This window comes from Papaver somniferum, chromosome 10 (assembly GCF_003573695.1).
Source record: "Papaver somniferum cultivar HN1 chromosome 10, ASM357369v1, whole genome shotgun sequence".
NCBI classification, from domain to species: domain Eukaryota; kingdom Viridiplantae; phylum Streptophyta; class Magnoliopsida; order Ranunculales; family Papaveraceae; genus Papaver; species Papaver somniferum.
In genome coordinates, this window is record NC_039367.1 from 113,933,623 (window position 1) to 113,956,846 (window position 23,224).

Here is a 23,224-nt window from a genome sequence, read left to right on the forward strand (position 1 = left end):
GTTCAAATGACTCAAATGAAACTAGTTAGAGAGATGTTCAATTGCCTAGATCTCATAGATGTATACAAAATACAATATAAGCACAATCGATTTTGATTAACTCGAATCAATTTATGAACATTAGTATAGACACGGTTTGGAAAGATTACATTCCTTATTAAATAAATGTTTTAGTTCATGAGCAAACCGAATTTAGAAAGTAACCTGCTTAAGTATGCAAACGGGTACGCATACTTAAGTAGCCGGATTTTTTTTAACTTCCAAACTCCAGCAGAAATTCGCGGACGTGAAACTTCTTCCAGTATGCGTACGGGTACGCATACTTACCCGGATTTCCAACAACCGCCGGTATGCGTACGTGTGCGCATACTTTACGTTCCCGGTTTTGGACTTTTACACAAATGTGAGAACACACTATGTTTATATCCAAACATGGTTACTTGTTCTAAACTCTCATTTCAATCATTGAAACTTTCCTTGCAATCATATTTTTCTAAACTCCCAGGATTTGTACTCTTTCCTTACAATTATCTTTTTCAAGACAAGTTCTTGAACTGAATGGCATCCTTTAATGTCTTCTTCCATCTCAAGATTCACCACTTCCTAAGGCCTTGAAGAGTTCTCCATTTATTTTTATTTTTTTAGGGATCGAGAAACAATATAATATATATATGTTTACGAACAAGAGTAGGACACCCTTGTTATTGAAACCCTATAAACTCCCAAGTAAGACATGGACGTTCGTGGACCAGTTATGGAAGGGTAATGGATCAGAAAAGATCCAACAATAAGGAAATACACTCTGTTTTCAGATATCTTATACTTTCATAGATCAATAATTAAAAGGTTTACTTTAAATCAGAGCATATGAAAAAGATATAATAGTTACTAAGAGCCAAGATATGACTCAACATTCACAAAAGAAAAAAACAATTATTTCAAACAAAAGACAGATGGTAACCTACAGTAGACTTGAGCATCTCGCAAATATTATCCTTGCAACTCTCAAGTTAGATACAAGGATGAAATTACCTAGAGCTAGGTAGCAAAGTGAGATGTAATCCCACAATGATATTGAGAGATGAGTTGTAAATACCATCTGAATGTTTGAGCCTCGCATTCCTTACCTTCCTTCGGTTAATTCGTATCCCAGAGGAATAAGACATAAACTTTTTTGATTATCCATCATAAGGATTTTTCTGAGGATTAAATTTAGGACCTCTAGAGATTGGTTCCAGAGGGTCAAAATTTAGAGAATTCCATCTCCTAGACTTTGGTCTACCAAACTTATTCTCATTAGCACTGGGAATGTGTACATTTATAGCGCAAAAATTAGCACCATTAAGAGACACGATTCCTGTAGAGATTTCTAGAAGAGTGACTTTGAAAACCTTGTGCATGAGAATTATGGTTTTCTGCAGGAATGAAATCCATTGTAGATGTCGTCAGACAATTTACTTGTTCTACTACCATATAGTTAAGTTAATGTGAGGTGAGGTGATTGATATTTGTAGGCTGTTCTTCGGGAATATAAAACCGGATTATCAATTTGTTCCTGTTCACCTTGATTTCTCAAAAGACAGAACAAAAACTTCGTAGGTATTTCTGTGGGAGACAGATTTATCTATCAGAATAAACTTTTCTGTGGGAGACATATTTGTTTATAAAGTCTTCGACTTTGGGTCGTAACAACTCTTAGTTGTGGGTGAGATCAACTAAGGGAATCAAGTGCGTAGAGTCCTGCTGGGATTCAGAGGCGTAAGGAACGCGGTTGTACCTTCATCGGTGTGAAACTTGGTTACGGCTCAACTACATTCCAATCCGATAACTTGTAGTAGGCTAGTATCTGTATCGGCTTAATACAGTGTGATGTTCAAATCTGGACTAGGTCTCGGGGTTTTTTCTGCATTTGCGGTTTCCTCGTTAACAAATTTTTTGGTTTCTGTATTATTTATTTTTCGCATTATATTTTCTTTATATAATTGAAATATCATAGGTTGTGTGTTGTTCAGTCACAGGTTATAAATCCAACCTTGTTTTTTGGATAGAACTTGATTGACACTCAGACATTGGTATTTGGTACCATCCGAGTTATTTTCATAACAATCAGGTTCATGGATTCCTATCTGTTTGATTTACTGATTGTGTTGTAAAAGAGATAAATCTCTTTGATATCTTTCTTGATTGACATTAAGTTGATACTCTCGGAATTATATTGGAGTTTAGTCCATACAGATTTCCGAACGAAATAGTTGGGTGTGGTTGTTGTACCCCCACGTTTTCAGTAACAATACTATGTTATTGTGCAACAACCAATGAGTAGAGTGATTACCCTATTTTAATAAAGATCCTTTTGAGTATTCTCTTAAGTTGTTAATATGATCTTCAACAATTACATAATGAACACATGCAAAATCGAAGACATTGAAGATTCAAGAAGTCAAGAAGCATTGTGGAATTAAAGCAATATGTAAAATGGTTTTGTGACTAAAATTGAAAAAAGAGGGAGATTGTTAGAGTAATGCTCGGTTGAACTCACTAGCATTGGTATGTCAAGTTAGTTGTCAAATAGATGACAAAACGCATTCCTTATTTAGTCACTAAAGTCAGTTTCAGAGTGACTAGGTTTAAGAAGTAGTGTATAGAATCAAAGATATATTTGAAGAATGGAGATTTAAGACTACGTGAAGACATCTTGGAGAAATTCATTAAAGGTTAGTAAAAAAATCTTAATTCTCTTATTTACTTTACCTCTTTATCCATCGGAACTAGTGCTCACTCTATGGAATAATAATTCATATGAAGGTAATATATTTATATATACACTCGAGGATATTTGAGCTCATGACTTGTTCCTAGGTGTTTTTCATAAACCCTAGATTTGTTAGAGCAAGATAACCCTATTCTTTTATCGGTGATCTTGTAAGGAATATTCAACCTAATTGTTGAGGAGTATCTTCTGAAGAGATGGTGTTCTGCCAGAAGATTTTCAAAAGTATCTTCTAAAGAGAATTGGTGTTCTGCTAGAAGGTTTACAAGAATAATTCCTAAAGAGAATTGGTGTTCTTCCAGGAGTTCTACAGATGCGTGAATACAACTGAAGCAGTTATTACATCTAGTCTGAATAGGTAGTAGGTAATTGGTGTAACAGCTTACAATCGATGTGTGTTCAATCTGGACTAGGTCCTGGGGTTTTTCTACGTGTTCAATCTGGACTAGGTCCTGGGTAATTGTAGTTTTCCTCGTTAACAAAAACCTCCAGTGTCTGAGTTATTTCTTTTCCGCATTCTATTGTTTATCTTTATAATTGAAATATCACATGTTGTACGTATTTGTACCTAGATAGTATTAACTCAATTGTACGGAATCTACAAGACTAGTTCTTGTTGAATTCATATCTTGAAATATAAATTACAAGACTTGTTCTTGTTGGAATTTAGTTCGTGAACAGTTCAGGTATGTACTAGGTTTACCTTGTTAAAACAATCTCAAATACAGTTTTGTAAACGTATAAATTGTACAAGGATTGTTCATATAGGTTCCTGAACGAAAAACTTGGCTTTCCTAAGATTCTCCTTCTATGTGATATCATAACATTTGACCCCTAAGAACCTCCTTATTTACCAATATTACCTTTTCCTCTTAAAGGGAATTACCCTTCTCTTTCAATTCCTTTCATGTCCCTCATTTCTATGGGTAATTTTAAGAGAACTCGGGCTTAGTCCCCAAATTCTATTTTGCTTCCTGTGCTTAATCCTTCCTTGAGGATACCCTATCCTCGGTTCATAGGCAACTATTTTTCGGGTATCGACACCCCCACAGCGTATTATACTGTTGTAAATTCCATATAACCTATGCAAATAGCTTTATCTTCATCTAAACAATAATTTGGACCGCAAACTTTTGTTGATCATGAAGCATTTTATTCTATTGAAGTATCTTGTGTTTGCGATGAACTAGCCATTGGGAATTTTTTTTTTTCTGATTTAGAGATTAAGAATTTGAGATTGAAAGTGGAATTATAAGAAATTTTGGGTTTAGAAGGTGTGGTTCTAGAGTTGAAAATGGTTGAATTTGTAAAGAATGAAATTAGAGTCGTTGGATGTTATCGGCTCAATATGAGACGAAGGTCGTCTCAAGCAGAGCCGAGCTTCGGCCTTCCCTTGGCCGATCGGATGAAGTTGATTCGACTCAACTAGAGATAAGATAGGCAATCCAGTTTTCCTATTTGCCAGTCCCATTGTGGAGGAACCGGGCAAATTTACCCATTTTTCCACCCCTCTGGACTTGCTCTAATCTTTTCAAATTTTTGGGTTGAGAATAGTTCCTTAGCATGGTTCCGACCGTTCGTGTATATCCTAAATAATAATATGTATGATTGTTTCAAAAGAAAAAAAGATGATTATTTCTTACGAGGATGAATAATATATGTTTAAACGAGCATTCTTATCAACGCCATGTGGTCTGAAAACTCCGAACTTATGTTCTAATCCGAAAAATCATATATTATCCAAAAATATAACTAGGATTCAGATGTCTAGATTTTTGTATATGAATATGTAACTAATCAAATACGAAAGTATGTATTTGAATTCTCCGTGCCCGAAATTTTATACATGAACATATTTACCCTCTGTCGTTTTTTATAGTATGGTTTGGCAAAGTCAAAATATTAAGGAAACCGGAAGAATTTCCAAAACCATCCCTATTAAATGCTACGTTATTACTAAAACTAAATATAAATATGTGTAGTATATAAGAACTTCTCCAATCGGATGTGTGTGAGGATAATTGTCCAAGTCCACGTAGGATGCACATCTATTTTCTCTAAAATCTTTCTCCAACCGTGTTGTCTTAAACCAATATATAGATGACTTTGGGTAGACGTTGTCAAGTTCTAGACATTCATCTTGACAATATCTACTCATCCTAGTTAGCTTTTACTTAATTAAATTGGCTTTTATGTATTAAACAACCATTTTTAGCTTTAATCAAATTTAATAAAATCTTAAGTTATTAAAAATAAAATATATACTAATCAAAAAAAGATGCCAAATAGAATACCATTGGGGACTTTTTTTCTCCCTGATTGTAAGGAAATATAGGAAGGAAGATGTCTTGTTTGCGTTGCTACACCGAAAACACACGTAATGACCATTGGAGAAGTTCTAAGAAAGATATAAAGTTGGTAATTTTATTGTTTTTGGAAATGTTTAAAAAGAAGATAAAAACAAATATATCTTTATAGTTTGAATATAAAGAATCTAATTTGTAGTTATAAGTACTTTTTTTAGAAAGAGAAAATAGGAAATATATTAAATAGTGACGGAGACATGGTTTAAGATTTCAAATTGGAACGTTGATTTTATAATTATAAAAAAATAAAGGTATATTAATAAATATAGGTGGATGTGTATATGCCTCGTATCTTATGGCAATTTAAAGTCTCTGCTATGAGGGGTGTGGATCTTTTCAAAAGTCAGTTGGCAGATCAAAGTGTCTGCTATAAGAGTTTGTGGATCTTTTCAAAAGTCGGTTATTAGTAAAATAAATTGAAGTAAATAATGAGACAGTTGACGTGGTGAAAAATGCTTAATAATAAGGAATTAAGAAATGTAAAGACTATGAAAACGAAAAGGAAAAATCAAGCCACGTACGTTCCTAAGAGACACATTTCTGATAATGTTGTCCTAGCGTAAGAGATAGTTCATACTATGAAAAGGAAAAAGAAAAAGATAGTGACAGAGTCGAGTGGTCGTTTATGATTGATATTCTCAAATGCTTTGGGTTTTCCGATGACTGGTGTGCTCTTATTTATCAATGTATTAGCACCACCAATATTTCTATCATGCTTAATGGATCCCCTTGTCCTTCTTTCAAACCAACTAGAGGTCTGCGACAGGGGGAACCATTATTCCCTTGCCTATTTATTTTATGTATGGAATCGTTAACTAGATATATTGTACACGCTGAAAACAACAAGCTAATTCAAGGGGTTCGCATCAGCAAAGAGATACCAAGTGTTTCACACTTACTCTTTGCCGATGATTGCCTCATATTTGTCAAGTCTTCCCATGAACAAGCTAGTAATTTGATGGCTTTGATCAAAGATTTTGGTAATATTTCTGGTCAAGTAATCAATTTTGACAAATCAGGCTGTTTTTTCAGTAAGAATGTACATCATGAACTTGCTGTATCGCTTATTAATGTTTTGGCATTTAAGAAAATCGATCTAAATGAGAAATATCTAGGTATTCCTTTATTCATTGATAGAAATAAAACTGAATCTTTTAGTCATTTACTTGATCATTTTGGTAAAAGAACTGCGCAATGGAGAGGAAAGCAGTTTCTCAAGCTGGTAGATCCATAATGGTGCTGAATATCTTGAAATCTTCTTCAGTCTACCATATGAGTACCTTTCTCATTCCAGACACCATAACTCAAAAAATGGAACAATCCCAAAGGGATTTCTGGTGGGGAAATAATAACCCAGGTGGTATTTACATTAAAAACTGGAGAGATGTTTGTTCTCACAAACTCCAAGGGGGCCTTGGCTTTAAAGACTTAAAAATCTTTAATAGAGCGATGTTAGCTAAATTAGTTTGGGCTCTTATTCATTTCCCAACTGAGTTGTGGATTAAAATCTTGAAATGTAAATATTTCAAGAATTATCGTCCCTTGCATGCTAGAAAACCTCTAGATTCTTCTTGGTTATGGAAAGTATTGCTGTTGGTGTAGACATCATTAGGAAAAAATTTATTTGGGAAGTCAAGACGGGTCTAGTATTCATGCTTTTACTGACAATTGGATCCCGGAAGCATCCTCTCCTCTTTGTCATTGTTACCCTAATCCTAATATTCTTGTGTCTGATTTCTTAGACCCTCATACTAGGACTTGGAATATAGAGCTTATTAATAGTTTTTTTCACTTTGGACGATGCCCAGAAGATCGCCAACGTTAGAATTCCCCTCACAGGGGATGACAGATTGGTATGGTTGCATACTAAGAATGGTGAATTTTCCGTGAAAACATGTTATAAAGCTCTCTCAGGTGAGATAAACTATTTACAGAATTCCCATCCTAGTCAACCTACCTATAAAGTCCTAATGGAGCTTCCCCACTCTTCCTAAGATACATCTTTTCCTTTAGAAGTGTATAGAAAATGTCTTACATACTGGAGTCAGACTCTCACAATACATAAAACCAAGTAGATACTTGTTGCTTATGTGATACTAATTCTGATGAATCGGCTGAACATCTTTTTCTTCACTATGATTATGTAAAAACTGTTTGGGCAAATACCCCCTTTGGTCACTATGTAAGTTCAGAGAATCTTTCTGACACAAGTATTAAGACTTGGTTTGATGAATGGTTGAAGAGTAGTAATAGTATTGCTATCAAACAATCAATATTTGTCACATCATGGTGCATATGGAGGGATAGATATTTCAATACCTTTCGAAATAAAATTGTGACACCACTGAGCACTGCCAATTATGCTTTGAAACTCTTAGCAGATATAGATGCTCGTATGCCAGCACCAATTGTTCCGCTAGTCAGATTTGCTGCACCTATACAGTCACCAGATAACAGTGTCCTGCCTGAGCATTACCATATTCTATGTTGTGATGCTACCTATGACTCTGATACTAATGAAGCAGGTTTTGGTCTTGTATTAACTGATTTGACAGGGTCTTTTGAAGGATGAAAGCTCCTCAAATGAGTAGCTAGATCAGCAGAAGAAGCAGAATGCATTGCCTTACTAGAAGGAATCAAATGGATGGAGAACAGAGGTATAACCACATTCTGTGTTCGCAGTGATGCGAAGAGTGCAATATCTTACTTGAAGAATAATAACCATCAACTATGTTGGTTTAATCAAACTATTTTAGATGATTGTCGGTTTCTTTCAAATACTTTTCCTTTCTCAAGAGTTGATTACGTTAAGAGAATTTTTATCTCTATAACTAATAAAGCAGCAAAACATTGTAGGAGAAATAATGTAATGGGCGAGTGGACAGGTGAAAAACCTTCTGTTAGATCTGTAATCTCTTTTTTGAAAGGAAATTAATCTTTTATCTTAGCAAAAAAAGAAAGAAATATATTTTTTTTTGCTGAGAAACACATCGATGCATTAACACAACAGAGAATTATAGACATCAACAAGTGGTTCTTTCCTCAATACACTATCCAAAAAAGGAGGAAAAGGAATCCATAAGTCTTCTAAACATAATTTTCTAGCCCGACGTGCAAGTCGGACTGCTAGCTTGTTCTTGATACGCTTAATATGTACAAGATTATAACTAATACAACTAGAAAGAGAAATCCGACTGTCTTCTAAAAGATCATAACATCTCCAGTCAACAGCACCCTTGCCTCCATTAACAAAATTCACCAAATCAAGGCAATCACTAACCAGCAGGACTTTTAGAAAGATTCATCTCCTTTGCCCAAGATATCGCCAAAATGAGAGTCGTCGCTTCAGCACCAACTGCATGTGAAATCACTCCAAATCCCGATCTACTCCTTATTATTCTGCCTGCATTATCACATAGAATAATACCCACTCTCATGTTAAAATTCTTGAAAGACCCATCAATAAACATGACATGCTCAACTAATTGAACTGAATTTCTAACAACACTATTAATAGGATTAGAGATCTGAGGCGAACAATATAAGTATTGATTAACCTTCTAGTGTCCAAAATTACCCTATCAAGGTTGACTGGAACGTTTCTGAAAAGAATATCACATCCGAATTTCCAAACAGACCACAAAACAATAACACCAATGCTTGGCCAATTCACAACATAAGGGGAAGTACCAAAAATATTTTCATACCACCTTTGAAAAATATCTTCAATCCATTCAAAATCAGTAACAACCAAATGTTGTAAAGATAAAGAAAACCAAATATGAGACGAAATGGGACAAAGAAAGAACATGTGCATAATAGATTCCACTTCATTTATACATAAAGGACAACAATCATCAACAGCCGGATTATAGCGCTTAAGTAAAGAGTTAACCGGTAGCATCTGAGCGAAAACTTTCCAGATGAAGAATTTTATTTTTGGAAAACAGTCCAAGGACCAAACTTTTTTCCAAAAAGAAGCTTCTTCAACAGTAGTAAACTCATTCATATAAACTCTGTAAGCAGTCTTAATAGTAAAATCACCATTCTTAGTATGAGCCCATAAAAAATTATCTTTTTTACTAGTATAAGAGCTTTGATTTTTATAACATCTTCAGGAGAGAACAAAGAGTTTAACAGACCAATATTCCAAGAGTTATTCTGAGCATCAATTAGCTCACTCACAAAAGTGTAGTCATTAAAGTTTGGATTAATCGAAACAGGTGGAGAACTACTAAGAGGTAACCAGATTGAATTTCAAATTCTTGTAGATGTACCATCATTGATTTTATTCACAATATTAGTTTTTAAGAAAAACACACTATTAACTATACCTTTCCAGATCCAAGAGGAAGTATCCACAACCTTGTCAATTTCCAGTAAATTTTGATTAGAAAAGTATTTGTCTTTTAAGAATCTATAAACTAATTGATCCGGGTTTTTACAAAGTCTCCAACCCATCTTAGCTATAAACACCCTATTCATAGCATATGAGTTTCTAATACCCAGACCACCACATAGCTTAGACTTGCCAATATCTTTCCAAGAACGAAAATAAGCTGCTCTTCTTGGGTTTTTCTTCGACCACCAAAAAGTTCTCTGAATTGAGTCAACTTTTGTAGTAATCTTTTTAGGAAATGGAAAACATGACATGTGATATACTGCAAAACTAGAGAGAACATGCTTAGTAATTACTGTTCTACCCGCACCATTCAAATTGGTTCTCTTACAATTACTTAATCTCGTATAAAATTTATCTATAAGAAATTGAAATGATTTAGTTTTATCTCTTTTCACAAATAAGGGAGTACCAAGGTATTTCTCAGAACTACACAAAAATTTTATTCCTAAGGTTTTTGACAAAATTTTCACATGCTTATGATGTATCTTGGAACTAGTGAAAAACCAGATTTCTCAAAGTTAATGGCCTAACCAGAAGCCATCGCAAAAGAATTTATAATCTTCATTAGGTTTCTAGCATAAGACAGAGAAGCCTTAGAAAAAAGCATACAATCGTCAGCAAAAAACAAATGGAGATCGAAGGACTATTCTTCTTAAGCTTAAAACCCTGAATTATATTATCCGACTCAGCTTTCATCAAAAGTCTAGATAAATTTTCCATACATAGAATAAAAATATAACGGGAAAGATAATCTCCCTGCCTTATGCCTCTGGTTGGGTAAAAAACTTCTCCAGGAGATCCATTAGCTAAAACAGAAAACGAAACTGTACTAATACACTGAAAAATTAGCTGACACCAAACTTCAGAAAGACTCAATTTTTTAAAAACTGATCTAATAAAAGGTCATTCTAGTCTATCAAAAGCTTTTTATAGGTCTAGCTTAATGGCCATGAACCCATTTTTATTATTCTTTTTCTTCCTAGTTCTAAAAGAGTGTAAAATTTCATGACTTATTATAATGTTATCTTGAATCTGTCTATTAGCTATAAAAGCAGATTGGAATGGCGAAATAAGAGAGTCAAGAAGAGGTTTTAAACGATTTATTAAGATTTTTGAAATTATTTTATAAACAATATTAGTTAAGCTTATAGGCCTAAAGTCATTAGGAGATGAAGGATTATTTACCTTGGGAATGAGAGTAATAAAAGAGTGGTTTGACTTCTTTAGAAGATACTTGTTTCGAAAGAAGGATTGGACATGATCAATAACCTCAGTGGACACTTCATTCCAATTTTCTTTGAAGAAACCTCCCGGAAACCCATCAGGCCCTGGAGATTTCCAAGGAGCCATATTGTTAACAGTAGAGTGAATTTATACACAAGTAGGAATAGCTACTAAGACTTCACTGATTTCATCCGTAATAACAGGTTGAATATCTTTTAGAACTTCTTCAATATCAACATTACTTGGCATAGAAGAAGTATAAATGCATTTTAAATGGTTTGAAAGGAGAGAAACTATTTGTTTCTGTTCTCTAACCAATTGTCCTGACTGTCTCTAATAGTGTGAATGGTACTATACATATTTCTAAGTTTTACTGAATTATGAAAAGAATTGGTATTCTTATCATAATGAAGAAAATAATCAATTCTTGATTTTTGTTTATAGAAAGAATTTTCAATTTCATACCATAAGTCAAGTTGCTTAGAATAATTCAGAATATAATCACCTATAGCAGGAGTGTAGGGCATCGATTAAAGCTTCTCATTTTCAGAATTCAACCTAGATATAGTTGATTTAATATGACCAAAGGAGTTAAGATTCCATTTACTGAGATCTTGCTTAAGATTTTTAAGTTTTCCAGCAACAACGAAACTTGGAGAACCAATAACTCTTTTGTCCCAGGAGTTTCTAAGAACATTCTTAAAATCAGGACTAAGCTGCCAACATTTAAAAAACTTATAAGGAATATAAAGACCTTGTTCTTGATGGAAACACTTTAATAAAATTGAACTGTGATCAGAAAAAACTCTTCCTAGATTAGTGACCCGAGTATGAGGAAGAACCAAAACCCATTTATCATTCATAAAACCCCTGTCTAATTTTTCAAAGATCAATTCAGCTGGATTCTTGAATCTTCTATTACACCACGTGAAGGGGTTACCAAAGGCAAAAATTTCATTCATTTTAAGTTGAATTAAGCTATTCGTAAACGAAATCCGGTGCTAAAGAATTTTCAGGAATACCACCCTGTTTTTCCGAATCATTCAAAATAAAATTAAAATCACCTAATAAAACCCAAGGCCTATCATTCTCATTCATATGATTCAAATAATTCCATTGATTCCTCGATCCTATATTATTCAGAGACCCATAGACAAAAGAAACAATACAATTTTTGATGACCAGTGTTATATCACAGAATATGTATCATATTGAAAGCACTGCCAATAATTTCAATATTTGAATTCGCAAAATATCCTAAAGCCAAACCACCCGATTTACCAACAGGAGGCACAAAATACCACAAGTCGAAAGAAAGGTGATGACCATACTTATAAACAGTTTCAGAATCAACCATAGTTTCTAAGAGACAAATTGCATTAGGTTTATACTTGCGAAAAATATTTAAGAGATGCAACCATTTTTTATCTGAGCAACAACCATTCATGTTCCAGCAAACGAATTTCATGATTTTAAGATAAAAATGAAGATATTAAACAAAAAATAAATAAAAATATATAACAGTACAGAGAAAAAACTTACAAGGTCATGGGTAGAGGTTGCCTCAGCATCCATAAGAGGTTCAGGAGGTAAAACTGCGATAGGGTTAGGGTTCGTAGATAACTTCCTTAACCAGACAACTTTTCAGATCATGACTGCTTGATCCTAACTTTCCAGATCATGACTACTTTTGTAAACATTTCTGAAGCATAATAAAGTTCAGAAGAAAATTGAATGCATTCTCAGAACTGGACAAACTACTGTTCCCACATTAAAAGACATCCCAATAGGAGGAGTGAAGGAACAAAAGTAGAAATCAAAGGGAGAGAGGCAAAACTTGAACCTTTAATATTTCCAACCGGCTGAAGACTGAAAGAGCAAGCTGAATGTTGAGCAACAGAAATAGAGACTCCAAATCCTTTTGCACCAGATCCTTCCCCTTTTTCAGTAGAAGAAGCAACCTTAGACATAGCCACATTAGTTGCATTAGAAGAGGGTGCAGGCAAAGCTCTAACAAAAACTCTGGATTGAATCTCTTAACACTTGACTTCATCATGATATAACACAAAACATTTGGTACAAGCATGAAATGGCGACTTTGGGTAAAAAACAGACATAGTATAAGTTTTTCCAGAGGTATTATAGACTACTTTCTTAGCCATAGGGGTTTTTAAAGGCACCATAACTTTATCTTCATAAAAAATCCATGAGAATATCCACAACTTCATCTTTACCAAACTGTTCTAAGAATTCACCTGCTTTTCCTTTGTTAATGAGAGAAGTTGTGATAGTAACTTGTACTGGCATAAGAGTTTTATCCCAAACCAAGTAAAAAACAGACTCTAGTTCACCCAAAGGTTGAACAGCAAAAAGTTGCCCAAACAACAAAGAAGGCCTAGCCGCTAAAGCCAAAACAAGATCAGACTTTTTCTTGAACAATATCCCAAAAATATTTAAAATCCCCTCCATCCCTTGAATGAAAGTCTTTGCAAGCTTGAAGTCTGCTGACTTGATAATCCACACTTTATTCAAGTGGTGCTTATGTGATAGATACGAAACTGATCACACATAAGTCCTACTAGCCTAGAAGGGAAATCCTCCACATCCTCGTCTAAATCTAAGACTCTCTCATGATCTTAAGGCATTGGCATAACAACTCAAGGTTGAGGTAAAAGAAACTTAAGAATGAATTGTAAGTAGAAAGATTTCCAGTTTAACAGAGATGACAAAAATCCCTAAGGCCTAAGAGCAGCTTAATAAAAGTAGCAAGATATAAGTGAAATGAACCAAAGAAGACTGTGACTAAGAACTTTAAGTTCTCTCAAGGAAGACTGAACTCAGAAACCCAAAAGCCAAAACTGTACTCCACAGACAAACATACCATCAGATGAACACAATCAAAACAGTGCCATCTAGAGAAATAAGTATGACAAGTGTTACAAAATATATAGAAATTAGGCTGTAGACTTGCAATATATAAGTCTGTAGACAGACTCTTAGAATTCTTCAGCTAGTTAACTTGAAACTAGGGAAAACCCTATGATGTTTAAACCAGTAGGTAATCAAAAATCTAGAATAATCTTTATGAGATATCAATCTTCAGCAACCAGACAAGAATATCGTCTAAGTTCATAGAAATATAAGCAAACATCCGAAACAAATCCCTACCAGACGTAGGATCTCAAAATGCTAAAAAGCATATCCATGAATTATCTTGAGACAGATCAACCAAAACCATTAAAGCAAATCTTGAAGAAACAAAAACCATACCCGGAAGAAACCTCTATAAACCCATCAATATAATTATCACTCTTCTTAATCTCATTATGGTGAAAATCTGAACCCTATGTTGCCGCCTTCCTCATCCCATAACCTAATCAGAAAAAGAAATTAAAAAAGTTAGAATAAAGATGACAAACAGACTGATAGAGAAATACAAGCTCAATTCAAATCAAAAATTTTTAAAAAAAAAGAAATTTATAAGAAAGAGATCAGATAGACGAATCGAAAAGACTGGACCAACTTAAAACTAGGATTTTGAAAACATCAGAAAGAAAACATGAATTAAAGAAAGATATTGAGACAATTAGATCATTAAAAAGTTGGAAACTTGATCAGCTGATTAAATTTGCAAAGATTGGGAAAGACTTTTGAACAGAGGGGAAAAAATTGATCGAAAAAGATGATGGAAAATTGGGTATTGACAAAGTCAATGTCGCCCGACCAATCGCCAGAACATTTTCTCTATTTCAGTATCCATTTAGCATGCAGTACACGAAAAAGAAAGAAATATAAAGACTATCAATCATAGTCATAAAGGAGCACTTATTTTCTTTGTTGTTTAAAGGAGAATTTCTGAATGTAGGATTTTTGAATCCGTAGTTTTTAGATTATTATTGTCGTTTGAATCGTATTAACTTACTATACAAAAACTCGTCCCATACGAGTACTTCCCATACTCTATACACCCCAATTCATACCGGTAATGGGAGGGTATTGGTACTCTTTTTATGAACATGGCAGTGACTGGGATTGGCATACCCGTCGCATACCCGCCCATGACCATCCTTGATTCCCTATACTTCCAAAATTTCTCCAAATGGATAGGGCGAGCAGCTATAGAACTACATTAAAAGTGAAGCAGCCGAGATTAATGGAATTTGAATATAACGGTTATATAATATATAAGATGCAATAAATCATACCTAGAGATCTCGTGAAATATTAACAAATGATGATGAACGATCAGATATGGGCTCCCGCAGATACTCAGTTCCTCTTCTCTCACACAAACTCTCAAGTCTCAACAAAAGATACTCGTGAGGAAGAGCTCTTAAACATCACGAGTTTAGTCATCTCTCTATCACAAATTCTTCTTCAAACACTAAAAAAAATTCAAATTTCTCGACATCTTCAAATACCCCCTTCAATCCACTTCACAAAAACATGCAAAACCCAAAACAAACAACAATCAAACAAATTCTTAATATCGATCATAGAGAAAATGGAACCGAAATCACTTTTCATCATTTTCTTTTACTTCACCATTACATTCAACTTGTTTTCATTCTCTGTTTCAAATCTTCAAACTTATATAATACAATTACACCCACAGCCTTTTACTAACTCTTCCTTCGATCAACATACTCAATGGCATCTATCGTTTCTTGAACGAGTTCTGGAATCAGATGAAAGCCCGTCCACTCGGCTTCTCTACTCTTATCACTCTGCCATGGAAGGATTCTCAGCTAGCCTTTCTGAATGTGAATTGATGACAATAAAAAGTATGCCTGAAGTGATTGCAGTTAGACCCGAACGTCTCCTTCAAATTCATACAACTTACTCGTACAAGTTTTTAGGACTTAGTCCAGTGGCTAGGGAAGGTGCTTGGTTACATACCGGGTTTGGCAGAGGTACAATTGTTGGCATCCTTGACACAGGTGTTTGGCCCGAGAGCCCGAGTTTTAGTGATCATTTAATGCCTCCAGTGCCAAAGAAATGGAAAGGAATCTGTCAAGAAGGCGAAAAATTTAATTCATTGCTTTGTAATCGTAAACTTATTGGTGCTAGATTTTATACTAAAGGACATCGAGCTGCTGCTACCCCATCGATGGGAATTCCTATGAGGGAGTACATTTCTGCTCGAGATGCCCATGGTCACGGGACTCATACTTCATCTACAGCCGCTGGAGCTTCGGTTCCGATGGCAAACGTGCTGGGAATGGGAGCTGGTGAAGCTATAGGAATGGCACCCGGAGCTCATGTTGCCATTTACAAAGTTTGCTGGTTCAGTGGTTGTTACAGTTCTGACATAGTAGCTGCCATGGATGATGCTATCAGAGATGGAGTTGATGTTCTCTCTCTCTCTTTAGGAGGATTTCCTATTCCACTTTTCGAAGATAGTATTGCAATTGGAAGTTTTCGAGCAATGGAGCACGGTGTTACAGTGATTTGTGCAGCAGGAAATAACGGCCCCATCACAAGTTCGGTGGCAAATGAAGCTCCGTGGATCACAACTGTCGGTGCTAGTACTCTTGATAGGAAATTTCCCGCTACTTTACGTCTGGGAAATGGTGAAGTGCTATATGGAGAGTCTATGTATCCAGGAAAGCGGCAATTAAACACAAGCAAAGAAGAGCTCGAGCTGGTTTACGTAAGTGGAGCGGATGATGGAAGCGAATTTTGCTTCAAAGGATCTCTTCCAAGGAGCAAAGTTAGAGGCAAAATGGTGGTTTGTGATCGTGGGACAAATGGAAGGGCAGAAAAAGGTCAGATTGTGAAAGAATCCGGTGGAGCTGCAATGGTTCTAACAAATACAGTGATCAATCTAGAGGAAGATTCTGTTGACGCCCATGTTCTACCCGCAACATTGATCGGTTACAGAGAGTCTATTCGCTTAAAAAACTACATAACATCCACAAGAAAACCAACAGCTCGAATTGAATTTGGAGGAACTGTTATTGGAAAATCCAGAGCACCTGCAGTTGCTTTGTTTTCATCGAGAGGGCCTAGTCTAACTAATCCTTCAATACTGAAGCCAGATCTAATTGCTCCAGGGGTGAATATAATTGCTGCTTGGCCTCAGAATCTGGGTCCAACTGGCCTCCCACAAGATTCTAGAAGAGTTAATTTCACCGTGTTATCCGGAACTTCCATGGCTTGTCCCCATGTCAGTGGAATTGCTGCTTTAGTACGTTCTTTCCACCCAACATGGAGCCCAGCTGCTGTCAAGTCTGCAATCATGACAACTACTGATTACATTGATCATTACGGCAAGCCAATTATGGACGGATCAAAACCGGCAGAAGTCTTGGCAATGGGAGCTGGACAAGTAAACCCTGAAAGAGCAACCAACCCTGGATTGGTGTACAACATAATGCCATATGACTACATTATTCATCTTTGCACTCTTGGTTATGCAAGAACAGACATTTTCACCATTACTCATAGAAGTGTGAACTGTCATGAAATTCTTGCGAAAAACAAAGGGTTCAGCCTCAACTACCCCTCCATGACCGTCATCTTCAAGTATGGAAAGACGAGCAGTATGATTAGAAGACGATTAACTAATGTTGGTTCCCCTAATTCTACCTACTCGGTGATGATAAAGGCACCTGCAGGAGTGAAGTTAAGAGTCAAACCGCAGCATCTGACATTCAACCATGTATATCAAACTTTGAGTTACCGAGTTTGGTTCATATCCAAGAAGAGAAGAACAGCTTCTCAGATGATCCACGCTCAAGGCTATCTGAAATGGGTTCATGCTCGTAACAGCTATTACAGTGTTAGGAGTCCAATTTCTATAACTTGGGCATAAAATTAGAACTGGTTTAGACGGTTAGTATTAGTAGTAGTTGTAATGATGATGGTTCTTTTGTTACTTTCCGTAGCAATAGAAATTCACTTCCATTAAAAGAAAAATCAAGTGTAGATTTTATCTTCCGATAAAGAACAGCACGAGGACTAGATCAAATTATGTATGATATTTGGTGGTGACCTCGAAACACTTCAAAATAGTGTAATAATAGTATCTACGTAAACTACATTTTTGCTTAACACCCTAAGTTGCGCCTTACTAATCGCAAAATTCGCACACAGTCAGTCATACAGATGAAATGAGAAAGTGCAATAAGATGAAGAGCAGTTGTACACTGGATTTCAAGTGTCCACAAAGACGTCAAACACCTCTAAAACATCTTTAAATAGCTACATAACCATTTTTCATTTCTTCTTAGATGGCATATATGGCATATGAAAAAGATCTAGTTTTCACAAGGAGTGACTTACATATTACTCAAGTGGGAAAAAATCGTTACAAGTGGAGAAACAACAATTCTGTAATAGCTACATAGGCATCAAATAATTTTCTCGAAATGCCAGATACAAGTGGAGGAAAGGAAGTATGGCATCATTTTTTGATGAACTGCAACCCGTTAGCGTCTGAGTAGCGTTCCATGAACCTCATGAACCTGTCCCAATCACGTGTAGTTCGCATGGTGTACTTTGCTTCTACTCTCGAGGGTTTTCCATTAACAAATTTGGCACTAACATCAACTGTGTTAAGAACCCCTTCTTCGTCAATCATGTAAAAGCCAGTGATATCACCGAGTTCAGTAGATGAATCGAATACTGAAGGTTGATCAAAGCTGAATATTGCCACACCATTTGAACCATCTCTCGACTTTGTTAACCTAACATCTGGAATTGTCCGTTCATCAGTTCCTTGAATGAACTGAATTACTGGCTTAACCATCATAGTTATAGCTCTAGACGTCCGAGAACTTCCCCTTAATGGAACCCATCGCTGACGAGGTATCTGCATTGCTTGTCCATTCAATGAAGAATTTGCACTTTGATAAACAACCCGAGGTGAAGATACCAAGCCTACAAAACCAAAAAGAAAAATAAAAAAGTTACTTGGAGCACCAATAGTTATGCAAAATTCTTTTTTTGCTTGCACTTTCTACTGTGTGAAATATACAGATAAAGTCCACATACTATCAACAATCTGTGGAAGATACTGAACCTCACCCTGTTTATAGACTCCATTTACAAAAGTTTATTTTTGAAAAATTGGTTTCAATTATTAACAATATCACAATTGAGAAACTATCTCATTCAGGTTTCCAAGAAATCTCTAACAGGGTTTGGAAAAATTACCCACCAACAAAAACCAAAGAATTACCACTCATTATTAAAGAAACACCCGAGGCATTGATTATTCTAGAGCAAAAACGAAGTAATAAAATACACATACACCATTTTTATTTTTTACACTAATCAATAGCCACAAGATCTCAAGTGTTTAGTTGTACGAAGTTTAAGATAAGATGAAAACCTGAATGTGAACGTTGTTGTTGTTGTTGACAATGAGAAATTGGAGAAGACAATGCAAGAGATTGTAAGGCTGCCATTGTAGATAATAGACAAGTTAGAGAGAGAAAGTGAGAGAATACAGAGGCAAAGGAATTTATAAGTTGGATGGTGGTTTTCTATGGTGTGTGCTAAAGATAGCCAGCCATTTTTCTACTACTTCATGAGAATTAACAAGCGGATAGAATAGACACATGTATCTTTCCCATTCTAATCCTTACTTGAGTGTCTATCAACACTACCTCTCACCAATGTTCGCCCAATGCTAAACCTTTCTGGCTCACCAGTGGCAGTCACTCTCCATCCAAATTGTGGGGCCATGTAATCACATTTTGCCTCTTTATTCTTGACTATTGCTTGAAGGGGGATCCTTAAAAATAAATCCGTCTTGGTGTAGTGTGTGGGAGCGAGATACGTGGCGATGGAGCGGCTTAGCTTCGATGCGATCCGCTAGTGTCGAACTGGTGTGTGAAGTATGATAGACTGGTTATTGACTAGTCGTACTTAGATCGACAAGCTGTCATATGGTGGTACTCTTCAGTATCCAAATCTGGTAGTTTTGTTTGACTTGATCTGGTTAACTTGTTTAATCCAGATCTTGGAAACTCTAAAACCCGACAAAGGAGTTTAATTGACTTTAAACAGAAAAGCCTTTGTCACATTCAAAATTCATATCTCTTATTGACTTCTTGAGATAGAAGAGTGGTTACCAAACTGATTAGTCATTTACTGTTTGGAAGACGATCCAAAAGGTTGAGTGCTTAAAGTCTTCAGAGACACTGAAGCAACTTAAAATAGTGGAGTCTATCTTAAGATTCACGTGCATTGGCCAGATTGGTTGTAGGCGTAGAGATACTGGGGAATCTAGCTAATTAGGGGTAGTTTACTTGGTCTCAACTATACGAATTAATGTCTTTGTATAGCGGCTTAATTCTGAGAGTATTCAAAATTGGATTAAGTCCCGGGGTTTTTCTGTATTTGCGGTTTCCTCGTTAACAAAATCTTGTTGTGTGATTTACTTTACTTCCGCATTATAATTATTTAGTTATAATAAAGTAAATTACATTGTACGTCAATCCAAGGCACTTGATATTGACCCTATAGTATATTGGTCTTGTACCGTGACTATTATCAAGCGATTACCTTGTTATTGTATTGTCCGATTTTTTCCATAGACGATCACACAAGGTATCAGATTTATAAGTTTACATCGAAAAGGTTGTGGTGTACTTGGTACCTTCGTCATTTCAAAAGTATGTTTTACCTCTGTTGTGCTTTATGCTCTGTCACGAAGTATGGAAAAATGTCTTACATTGTACTTCGTGCAAGAAACTCATACCATTCGTAATAAGAAGTATCAATCTTCAAGGAGTATGAATAATAAGACATCCCAAGTATAACAACTATCAAGTCTCGAATAATAAGTTTCGCATAAGAAGTCCGGAGTAGTAGGAAGAACTGAATGAGAAGTGTAAGAAATATTAATCATTGAATGTTAGTAAAAATTGTTATGAATCACTGATATATGAAACAAAAAATTGTAAATAATGGGAAATAATGATGATTGGTTAGTTAACAAAGTGAAACATATAGATAGCATGTGTTACTTAGCTTATTTCGTCGCCGGGTTACGACGGTTGTCTTTGTGCCTTTACGAGAGAATTTCCAACTATTATTTATTGTATGTATCACCTGGAAAAGAGTACAGAATAGTAAAACTTTTCCCAAGCTCGGGTATCGCATCGATTCGCTACCCCAGTCTCTACTGAGTTACCGTCTCTTCGTTGTCTTGAAGCTTGTTCCTACATTATTAATGTGTATAACATAGCAATAATATGACTGTAATAATATGAATATTGGTTCGATCTCTTGATGATACTAATGTCAAATCAAAAATAGTTAGTGTAAGAGTTTCTCATGCGATCAAAACGCAGCAGTGTACTTTGCAAACTTTGAATAACGATAAATTGAGTCTCATGGTATCTGAAATTGTCCTTGATATGATATGAACTATGTGTGGTGTATATCTAGTTGACATATTGTGTGTTGTTTGTGTTATAGTGTGATATCTACCAACTAGAGACAAAAAAACATGAGAAAATAAAAACGTGCTTACAAGTTGTCATCAAAATTGCGAAATGCAAAATTGCAGCACAATGATCAGGTATGGGATAATATTTAGTACCCATGCAGTAAAAGTTATTTTTAAAACTCGTAATACTTAGCTTAAGGTTATTCGCCGAGTAGCCTTCGCTTCAATGATCCATAAGCATGGATACTTAGGCATGTTCCCCTCTGTTTCTTAATGAGTTTCTAGTATTCTTTTATAGTCTCTTGCTCATGACAGTAGACTGATGTTCCCTGTAAAGTACAATCTGCAAAATAATGTAAGGTTTTCGTTCTTAAAGTATTTTAAACATGTGTATTACCTGCACTAGCAAGGGTATTAGCTTGCTTTGGCAAATTAACATATCCTTATTTCTTTATTGTGCCTCGTTTATATCTTATTTTTTTCATTTTTCTGTGAGCCTCAGTGAGATCTTATTTCATCCAGATTTATGTTAACCAAAGCGGTGAATTTTTAATGGCCATTTACTTCAACGACGTAGTCGCGAGCCTAAAGTACTCTCATGAGCAATAGTCCCTCGCCCTTTCCTTATCTTATCATTCAGCTCCCTAGAGGAGGGCGTCGTCGCGTTATGTTCCCCTTGAAAGCCCTTTCAAGAGGGATTATATCTGACTGCTACATCGCAGCTCCCCCATCCAGTTATACAACAATCACTTTTTTTTCTTGTGGTCTCTTATTCCTTCGCCTATTTATACGGGTACGAGACATCGGTCGAACTCGCAAGCGTTGCTATCTCAAGCTTGTTTGTCAAGTTTAGTTGCCAAAATTATAAGTCTTGATTTCTAGTCTACTTATAGCTAAGTATCGGATTATGATAGAAAGTGTAGTTGAGATTTATACTTCACGGCGTTCATCGAATGAAGACGAAGAAATACTCAAGGGAACTTGTGGAACTTCATCAACAAAAGGTATGTGGAGACTTGAACTCATCTATCACTCAAAAGTCTATCTACTCTATCTCCTATTTGAGACAAAAATTCGTATTGCTATATAGACTTCAATTATACACATTTGGTATTTCGAGTCGAGTTTATCTCGCTTAACTATTTCTCTAAATATATGTTGGTAAGCTTTCACTTTAACCAAGTTCATCTTTTATTCTTGACAAAAGTCAAAAGATGACCATGTGAAGATCGCCTTGTAGCATCTTACATGATTTGTGTGAGACAGTCATTTGATGTAGACTCGGAATGTTTCGTATTGATCATTCGATCACTTGAAAATTTCTTTGAAGCTAATAGTTTGTGTGAGACAGCTATTGTCGTCTTCCAACAATGTTTCAATGATTGAAATGAGGGTTTAGAACATGTAACCATGATTAGATATAAACATAGTATGTATTCACACTTGTGTAAAGTCCAAAATTTGGAACCATGGTATGCGTACCCGTACACGTACTGGTTGGTTGTTGGAAGTCCGGAAACTAAGTATGCGTACCCGTACGCGTACTGGCGGAAGTTCAAGTTCCGTGAATTACTGCTGGAGTTTGGAAGTGAAAGTGGTATGCGTACCCGTACGCGTATTGGCATAACCAAACTCAGTCTGGCTACTTAGGTATGCGTACCTGTTTGCATACTTAAGTAGGTTATGTTATAAAATTGGTTTGTTCATGAACAAATACATTTATATAATAAGGAATGCAATCTTTTGCAAACCGTGGCTATAATGTTCATGAAATTATTCGAGTGAATCAAAATTGATTTTGCTTCAGTTGTGTCTTGTATACTTCTATGAGAATATAAACAATTGAACAACTCTCTAACTAGTTTCATTTGAGTCATTTGAACTAGTTATGATAAAGATGAATAAGGTTGATATGAAAGTGCTCATATGGCTAACCATTGGTTAACTATTGTTGAACCAACTAAGTATACACTTTTAGGTACGGTTATCGTTATCTAAATGATAATACATTTCATTTGTGTATAACAAGCTACGTTCGATCTAACAGTTGAAAGATA

At 35.5% G+C, this 23,224-nt stretch overlaps 2 protein-coding genes and 1 long non-coding RNA gene across 3 annotated transcripts; 1 reads left to right on the forward strand and 2 right to left on the reverse strand.

Annotated features, from left to right (window-relative positions):
* Positions 1 to 8,156: 8,156 nt before the first annotated feature.
* On the reverse strand, positions 8,157 to 12,684 carry LOC113317929. The gene is made up of 3 exons (XR_003344129.1): positions 12,606 to 12,684; positions 12,305 to 12,464; positions 8,157 to 8,539 (listed from the first exon to the last, which is right to left on the reverse strand). It is a non-coding gene; the product is annotated as an uncharacterized LOC113317929 (long non-coding RNA).
* A 2,582-nt stretch (positions 12,685 to 15,266) lies between these two features.
* Positions 15,267 to 17,706, forward strand: LOC113316118 (subtilisin-like protease SBT1.2). The gene has a single exon (XM_026564340.1). The coding sequence runs from the start codon at positions 15,267 to 15,269 to the stop codon at positions 17,577 to 17,579; it is 2,313 nt and encodes a 770-aa protein (XP_026420125.1). The 3' UTR covers positions 17,580 to 17,706.
* A 212-nt stretch (positions 17,707 to 17,918) lies between these two features.
* Positions 17,919 to 19,329, reverse strand: LOC113316882 (photosystem II reaction center PSB28 protein, chloroplastic-like). The gene is made up of 2 exons (XM_026565037.1): positions 19,101 to 19,329; positions 17,919 to 18,646 (listed from the first exon to the last, which is right to left on the reverse strand). Exons 1-2 carry the CDS (start codon positions 19,174 to 19,176, stop codon positions 18,171 to 18,173), a joined length of 552 nt encoding a protein of 183 aa, XP_026420822.1. The 5' UTR covers positions 19,177 to 19,329; the 3' UTR covers positions 17,919 to 18,170.
* Positions 19,330 to 23,224: the final 3,895 nt, after the last annotated feature.